General features: G+C 42.7%; 1 protein-coding gene across 1 annotated transcript in view; it reads left to right on the top strand.

Moving 5' to 3' along the window:
• The first annotated feature begins 10 nt into the window (after positions 1–10).
• The window catches only part of AUNIP (aurora kinase A and ninein interacting protein), a 12,731-nt gene continuing 3,784 nt past the window's right edge, over positions 11–8,957 (top strand). Inside the window, exon 1 of the mRNA XM_010830080.1 lies at positions 11–135. Within this exon, the coding sequence (XP_010828382.1) occupies positions 52–135 (84 nt within the window). The 5' untranslated portion in view covers positions 11–51. The remainder of the gene's footprint in view (positions 136–8,957) is intronic.

The raw sequence follows: 8,957 nt of genomic DNA, 5'->3' as shown, positions 1-8,957 counted from the left end.
GTGGCTCAAGCTTCCAGCGGGTGTCCAGTTGGCTTGGTCTTCTCAGCGGCTATGAGGCGCAGAGGCCCGGAGAAGGAGGAGGAGGCCTGCGGCGTGTGGCTGGACGCTGCGGCGCTGAAGAGGCGGAAAACGCAGGTGGGTCGTTGCAGGGGAGAGAGGGTGGTTCAGGAGGGCCTAGGGGCCCAAAGGCGTGTGAAGAGAAGCGTTTGGGTGAACCTGGAGATGATGGAGATAGAGTCGAGGGGCGAGAACGAACATATTTAGCAGTTGAGGGGAGAGAGGGGCCGGAGTCTGAAAAAGGCTGAAGAATGGGATTTGGGAAGGGTGGAGAGAAGAAAATGGGGTAGGAAGGCTGACAGGCAGGCTGTGTGGGGCGGCATGTGAAGAGGCTGGGACAGCGAGGTTTCGAGGTGAGAGAGAGTTTGGAGAGAAAATCTGCTTGAGGAGCGTAATGGAGCAGACAGACTCCTTAATGTAGAATCCCTGCGAGAAGGTAGCAGAGGCTCAAGTACGCGGAGGGGTGGGTGCGTATGCAAAGGGAAGTTCTCGCCGGGAGGGTCCGCTGCCCAGAACTGGTAACTTCAGGGGGGAAAAAAAATAGAAGAAAGGAAAAACAGAAAAATAGTGAGCATCCACTGATGTCACATACTGTATTAAGTATTTAATATGTATTATTTGTATCATCATCTTTATGAGAGTAAGGAGACTGCCGCCGCCGCTAAGTCGCTTCAGTCGTGTCCGACTCTGTGCGACCCCGGAGACGGCAGCCCACCAGGCTCCCCCGTCCCTGGGATTCTCCAGGCAGGAACACTGGAGGGGAGGTTAATTAAGCCAGGTTCAACCAACTAGGAGAATTGGAAATCAAACACAGGTTTGGCACATATGCAAGATTCTGTTAGTCATTACAAAGAAACAAAAGTATGAGATAATAATATTTACTGTTTATTGAGCATTTTAAGCCGGACATTGTGCTGAATATTTCCAACGAGTTATTTTGTTTGGTACAGTTCTATGTAGTAGTAATATATGTAGTAATATGTTTAACATATGCAGTGAAATATCTAACATTTATAACCTTTCCCTGTCTCAGAGGCCACAGCTTTCTTGGGTATCCTTCCAAAGATAGTCTGTGCATCTACAAGCAAATGCATAACTATTCTTTTAAATAGTAGCATCATATATGTTGTTCTGCAGCTTGCTTATTTCACTCACTGTATCTTAAGGATTATTTCATATGGCTCACAGAAAGCTGCTTCATTCATTTTAAGGACTACATAGCATTCTGTTATGAAATAGTATCCATTATATGCAATAATAATGTCTTAGTCAGCTGGGCTGCCATAACAGAATACCATAGACTGGGTGGCTTAAACCAACAGAATTAATTTTTTCATTGTTCTGGAGGCTGGAAGTCTGAGATCAGGGTGCCAGTATGGTTGGATTCTGGTGAGGACTTCCTGGCTTGAAAACAGTTGCCTTATTCTTGTGTCCTCAAGTGGTCTTTTCTTGGTGTGTATGTGTGTGTGTAGAGAGAGACAGAGATATATGTGTGTACTTGACCTGAGGCCACAAGAAGGCTAGTGTTGCTGAAGCAGAGTGAGGCAAACAGGAGTAGATGAGATCTAAAGAGTGTGGAGAGCATAGGTGGCCAAATAATGTCATGTCGGTATTAGAGCCTCAACATACGAATTTTGGAGTACACGATTCAGCCATCGCAAGTATGTATGTGCTGTGTTTAGTTGCTCAGTCACGTCCGACTCTTTGTGACCCCATGGAATGTAGCCTGCCAGGCTTCTCTGTCCATAAGGATTCTCCAGGCAAGAATACTGGAGTGGATTGCCATGCTCTCCTTCAGGGAATCTTCCCAACCCAGGGATCAAACCCAGGTCTCCCGCATTGCAGGCAGATTCTTTACCCTCTGAGTCACAGGGAAGCCCGCAAGTATATATAGTATTTATGTTTACCAGTCTTTTCTTGATAAGAAGCTGTCTCTGCTACTGCTGCTAAGTCACTTCAGTCATGTCCGACTCTGTGACCCCAGAGACATCAGCCCACAAGGCTCCCCCGTCCCTGGGATTCTCCAGGCAAGAACACTGGGGTGGGTTGCCATTTCCTTCTCCAATGCAGGAAAGTGAAAAGTGAGAGTGAAGTCGCTCAGTCGTGTCCGACTCTTAGCGACCCCATGGACTGCAGCCCACCAGGCTCCTTCGTCCATGGGATTTTCCAGGCAAGAGTACTGGAGTGGGGTGCCATTGCCTTCTCCAGAAGCTGTCTCTAATCTTTTGCTATTAAAAACACTTATGAAATGAAGAGTTTTATACACACATCCTTTTGTACATATGCAAATAAATCATCTGCAGGATCAATTTCTAGAAATGAGATAACTTGTTAAAGAATGTATATTTTTAAAATTAAGAACATGAAACATGTAACCTTGTTTAGTAAATACAAAAGTCTCTTTCTTCTATCCAGTGGTTAAAATATATATCACTTCAGAAATCTGAAACATATTTCCTGTAGCACAGGAGTTCTCCAGAGAGAGTCTGTGTCAGCCTTATATTTTTTGTTGACTATGTTTGTCGAGCCTGGTAGGCTGCAGTCCATGGGGTCGCTAAGAGTCGGACACGACTGAGAGACTTCACTTTGACTTTTCACTTTCATGCATTGGAGAAGGCAATGGCAACCCACTCCAGTGTTCTTGCTTGGAGAATCCCAGGGACGTGGGAGCCTGGTGGGCTGCCGTCTCCGGGGTCGCACGGAGTCAGACACAACTGAAGCGACTTAGCAGCAGCAGCAGCAGCAACATTTTTGTTGAATTAGTAAAGTCATCTTGCTTCCTTGTCAACTTTTTTGTTCTTCTCTAGTATGTGAATGAGTATGCTCCAAAAATAGGAGTTTTATCATATTATAGATAGAATGGTGACCTTTTCCCCCACATATAGGGGAAACGGCTAATTAATGGGTGGTAGGGAAATAAACGTATTTATCAAAAATGACCAAAATATGCAATGGGTGTTTTTTACTTCTGGAGTTAGGAATGAGCCTTTTATACTTTTAGAATAAATACATTCTTGATTGATGTGAGATGGATGGGAAATCTGTGTACCAGTTTAATTTAGAAAGAGAAGCAGAAGAGAGCTAAGAGAGAAAAAGGGATTACCCCTCAGGGAAGAGGAGAATCAATATTTATTTCTATGTCTGTAACTCTGACACTCCAAGTCACACCTTTTCCTTTGATGATGTTATGATGAAAACATTTGTCTGTTGATCTGGTGCATGGCAGGAGTCCTCTCTCCAGGATCTCTAGGCCCTTTCCTCTGATTTCTGGAGGCCTGGACCTTATGACTGTAGTCACTGACGCCATTATTCCTAAAGATACTTTTATAAACATTTGTTCTTCCACTAGTTCCTGTTCCTCTGATGTTAAGATTTCCAGCCCAAAGCAAAGTCCTAAAGATTCCCTTTTACAGGATGTAGAATCCTGCTTCTTCCTAGATTAGCTATACAATAGGCCTGAATGAGTTTTAATGTCAAGTGTCAATGAAAAATTAATAGTCAATTTAAGAAAGAAAGGGAAAATTTTATTTGGGCCAGCTTGAGGATTATAATCTGGGAGACAGTTTTTCAGAAAGCTCTGAGGACTATTCCTCCTATAGAGGTCAAGGCAAGGTTATATTAGTTTTTGAGATAAATGATTATATATGCAAAGTAATAAATTGAATTTACATAGGCAGGAGGAGAAGGGGACGACAGAGGATGAGATGGTTGGATAGCATCACTGACTCAATGGACATGAGTTTGAGCAAGCTCCAGGAGTTGGTGATGGACAGGGAAGCCTAGTGTGCTGCACCTCATGGGGTTGTAGAGTCGGATACGACTGAGCAACTGAACTGATTATGAAAAGAACATCTTTTTTTGGTGTTAGTTCTAGAAGGTCTTGTAGATCTTCATAGAACCGTTCAGCTTCTTCGGCATTAGTGGTTGGGCCATAGACTTGGATTACTGTGATACTGAATGGTTTGCCTTGGAAATGAACAGAGATCACACTGTCGTTTTTGAGATTGTACCCAAGTACTGCATTTCGGACTCTTTCGTTGACTATGGGGGCTACTCCATTTCTTCTAAGGGATTCTTTTCCACAGTAGTAGATATAATGGTCATCTGAACTGAATTTGCCCATTCCTGTCATAGCTTTTCTTCCAAGGAGCAAGTGTCTTTTAATTTCATGGCTGCAGCCACCATCTGCAGTGATTTTGGAGTCCAAGGAAATAAAATCTGTCACTGTTTCTATTGTTTCCCTATCTATTTGCCATAAAGTGATGGGACCGGATGCCTTGATCTTCATTTTTTTAATGTTGAGTTTTATGCCAACTTTTTCACTTTTCTCTTTCACCTTCATCAAGAGGCTCTTTAGTTCTTCACTTTCTGCCATAAGGATGGTGTCATCTGAATATCTGAGGTTATGGATATTTCTCCCTGCAATCTTGATTCCAGCTTGTGCTTCATCCAGCCTGGCATTTCGCATGATGTACTCTGCATAGAAGTTAAATAAGCAGGGGGACAGTATACAGCCTTGACGTACTCCTTTCCCAATTTGGAACAAGTCCGTTGTTCCATGTCTGGTTCTAACTGTTGCTTCCTGACCAGCATACGGGTTTCTCAGGACGGAGGAAAGGTAGTCTGGTACTTCCATCTCTTGAAGAATTCTCCACAGTTTGTTGTGATCCGCACAGTAAAAGGCTTTAGCGTAGTCAATGAAGCAGATGTTTTTCTGGAACTCTCTTGCTTTTTCGATAATCCAACAGTTGTTGGCAATTTGGTCTTTGATTCCTCTCCCTTTTCTAAATCCAGCTTGAACATCTGGAAGTTAATAATTCACTTACTCTTGAAGCCTAGCTTGGAGAATTTTGAGCATTACTTTACTAGCATGTGAAATGAATACAAGTGTGTGGTAGTTTGAACAATCTTTGGCATTGCCTTTCTTAGGGATTGGAATGAAAACTGACCTTTTCCAGTCCTGTGGCCACTGCTGAGTTTTCCAAATTTGCTGACATATTGAGTGCAGCACTTTCACAGCATCATCTTTTAGGATTTGAAATAGTTCAGCTGGAATTCCTTCACCTCCACAGCTTTGTTCATAGTGAGGCTTCCTAAGGCCCGCTTGACTTCACATTCCAGGATGTCTGGCTCTAGGTGAGTGATCACACCATCGTGGTTATCTGGGTCCAAAATGCAGTACTTGGGTACTTTTTATTGGCCATCTTTGAAAAAAGACAATTACAGTTTTTTGTAGTTTTCAGCAAATTCAAAAAAATTGGGGCTATTATTTCTAAGTATATTTTCTGCTGTCTTTCACCTTGTTTTTTGGAATTCTTGTTATATGTGTGCTCCATATTCCACAGACCATTAAGAATTTATTCTTTTCAGTTTCTCACTCTGCTTCGTTTTGGATTGTTTATATTGTTATAACTTCAGGTCCCACTGTTTTTTTTCCTGTAGTCTCTATAATCTATTAAGCCCATCTACTGAATGTTTCATAACTTCTATTTCTTTCATTATTTTCACATTTTCCTGTAAATGCTTGAGCATATTTAAAGTTTGCTAATTCTGTCATCCTTTATATGTACACACACACACACACACATACATACATACGGGCCTAACAGGTCAGCTTGCAGTTCCCTGGATCTTAGTTCCCTGACCAGGGAGTGAACCCAGGTCCTCAGCAGTGAAAGGGTGAAGTCCTAACCACTAAATTGCCAGGGAGTTCCCAGTCATCCCTGGTTTTTCTGAGTCTGTTTCCATTAACTGATCCCCCACTCCACCCCCACCTCCCCATTATGGGTTATTTTCCTGCATTTCACATATCTAGCAATGTTTTGTTGGGACTTGACCATGGTTCTACATTGCTGGGGGTCTGGATTTTGTTGTCTTTAAAGAATATTGAAATTTGTTTTGGCAGGTAGTTACTTGATAATCACACTGCTCTTTTTTTTTTCTAAAAAGTATTCATTTATATTTATTTTTGGCTATGCGAGTCTTCATTGATGCATTGACTTTTCCTCTAGTTGCAGAGTGGAGGCTACTCTAGTTGCGGTGTGAGGGCTTCTCCTTGCTGTGGTTTCTCTTGTGGAGCAAGGGTTCTGGGGTGCACAGGCTACAGTAGTTGCGGCTCCTGGGCTCTAGAGCACAGGCTCAATCAGTACTTGTGGCGCATGGGCTTAGTTGTTCCTTGGCATGTGGTATCTTCCTGAATCAGGAATCGAATCCATGTCTCCTGCATTGGCAGGTGGATTCTTTACCACTGAGCCACCAGGGAAATCCCAGTCAGCTTGTTTTTAAGCTTTGTTAGGACTGGTTGATTCAACAAACATGAACTTGGGGAGACTCTGGGTGATGGTGAGGGACAAGGCAACCTGCTGTGCTGCAGTCCATGGGGTTGCTAAGAGTCAGACATGACTTGGTGACTGAAAAAATAGCAGGACAGGTTTGGAATAGTTTTTGTTCTGGGGCCAGTTTAGAATTGCTAAGGGGTGATCCTTCTAATTCTGCTAAATGTCCCTGATGTTAAAAAGGTCTTTCTAGGAAGAAATGTGTCTTTAGGTCTTCCATCCATTTTTTGATTGGGGTTTTTTTTTTATATTGAGCTCCATAAGCTGTTTGTGTATTTTGGAGATTGGTCTTTTGTCTGTTGCTTTGTTTGCAAATGTTTTCTCCCATTCTGAGAATTGTCTTTTCATCTTATTTATGGTTTCCTTTGCTGTGCAAAAGCTTTTAAATTTAATTAGGTTCCATTTGTTTATTTTTGTTTTCATTACTCTAGGAGATGGGTTGAAAAAGATCTTGCTGTGGTTTATGTCAGAGTATATTTCCTATGTTTTCCTCTAAGAGTTTTATAGTGTCCGGTCTTACATTTAGGTCTTTAATCCAAGTATCATATATTAACACATATATGTAGAATCTAGAAAAATGGTACAGATGAACTTATTTCCAGGGCAGGAATAGCGATGCAGATGTACAGAATGGATGTGTGGACACAGGGATAAGGTGAGGTGGGATGAACTGGGAGATTAGGATTGACATACATACACTACCATGTGTAAACCAGGTAGCTGATGGGAACCTTCTATATACTACAGAGAAATCAGCGTGGTGCTGTGATGACCTAGATGGGGGCATAGGGGTGTGGGTGGGAAGGAGGTCCAAGAGGGAGGAGTTCTATGGCTCAAACAGTAAAGAATCTGCCTGCAGTGCAGGAGACCTGGGTTTGGTTCCTGGGTTAGGCAGATTCCCTGGAGAAGGAAATGGCCACCCACTCCAGTATTCTTGTCTGGAGAATTCCATGGACAAAGGAGCCTGGTGGGCTACGGTAAATGGGGTCACGAAGAGTCAGACCCAACTGAGCAACTACCACCTTCACTTCTCACTTAGTTGTGCGGCAGAAACTAACAACACTGGAAAGCAGTTATACTCCAATTTAAAAAAAGTGTTTCTACGTTGGCTAGTGAGAACCCTCCCAGCCCTGTGTGAGCTCTAGAATTGTTCATCTTGTGCTTCCTGGCATTTTTTGTCTGACCTCATGGGGTTTTGCCTACCACACAGGTGGGTTTGTTTTCAGTAATGAACTGAAGGGCTCTCTATGTAGATTTCTGGATGTGCTTCTCTGTGCTGCAAATCCCAGCCACCTCATCTTTCCCCAAATTCCAGTCTCAGCCTGCTCAATTCATCAAGATGGCAGTGCTCTGCCTGGGTATCTCTCTACATACAATGCAGTCTGACAAGTGCTACCTAGGGCGACCCAGGGTTCACCTTATTTTTCCTGCTTTTGGGGATCAGTCCTGCACTACCTGTTATCCATCATCCAAAATCAGTTGTTTCTATATCTGATTCAGTTTTCTAGTTTTGTATGGTGGAAGGAAATACTCCATACTAATACTACAAGTCTATGAATTTTATGCCCAGGATTTTCCAAATGTTAAAATGAAGTCAACTTTGGGCTAGAATTAATAATTTGGTTCAAATTTCAGGCCTACTTCCAAATTGGTACATTGTTGTTGTTCATTTGCTAAGTTGTGTCTGGCTTTGCGACCCCATGGACTGCAGCAGGCCAGGCTTTCCTGTCCTTCACTGTCTCCTGGAGTTTGCTGAAACTCATGTCTATTGAGTTGGTGTTGCCATCCAACTTATGTCCAACCATCTCATCCTCTGCCATCCCCTTCTTCTCCTGCCTTAATCTTTCCCAGCCAGGGTCTTTTCCAATGAGTCGGCTCTTTGCATCAGGTGGCCAAAGTATTGGAGCTTCAGCATCTATCCTTCCAATGAATATTCAGGGTTGATTTCCTTTAGGATTGACTGGTTTGATCTCCTTGCAGTCCAAGGGACTCTCAAGAGTATTCTCCAGCACCACAGTTTGAAAGCATCATTTCTTTGGCACTCAGCCTTCTTTGTGGTCCAACTCTTACATCCATACATGACTACTGGAAAAACCATAGCTTTGACTATATGGACCTTTGTTGGCAAAGTGGTGTCTCTGCTTTTTAATATGCTGTCTAGGTTAGTCATAGCTTTTCATCCAAGGAACAAGTGTCTCCTTGTCAAGTGGGCCTTAGGAAGAATTACTACAAACAAAACTAGTGGAGGTGATGAAATTCCAGCTGAACTATTTCAAATCCTAAAAGATGATGCTGTTAAGCTGCTGCACTCAATTATGCCAGCAAACTTGGAAAACTCAGCAGTGGCCACAGGACTGGAAAAGGTTAGTTTTCATTCCAGTCCCAAAGGCAATGACAAAGAATGTTCAAACTACTGTTCAAATGTGCTTGTTTTGCATGCTAGCAAGATAATGCTCAAAATCCTTCAAGCTACACTTCAAAAGTACATGAAACTGGTACATGGATATTGGCAAATCTCATTCTTTGACTTTCACAGCCAAACTGAATATAATCCTACTTTCCCTA

Source organism: Bison bison, unplaced genomic scaffold (assembly GCF_000754665.1).
Source record: "Bison bison bison isolate TAMUID 2011002044 unplaced genomic scaffold, Bison_UMD1.0 scf7180017864516, whole genome shotgun sequence".
Classification (NCBI taxonomy): Eukaryota; Metazoa; Chordata; class Mammalia; order Artiodactyla; family Bovidae; genus Bison; species Bison bison.
Note: the sequence above shows the minus strand (reverse complement) of the source record. Positions and strands in the feature narration are given on the sequence as shown.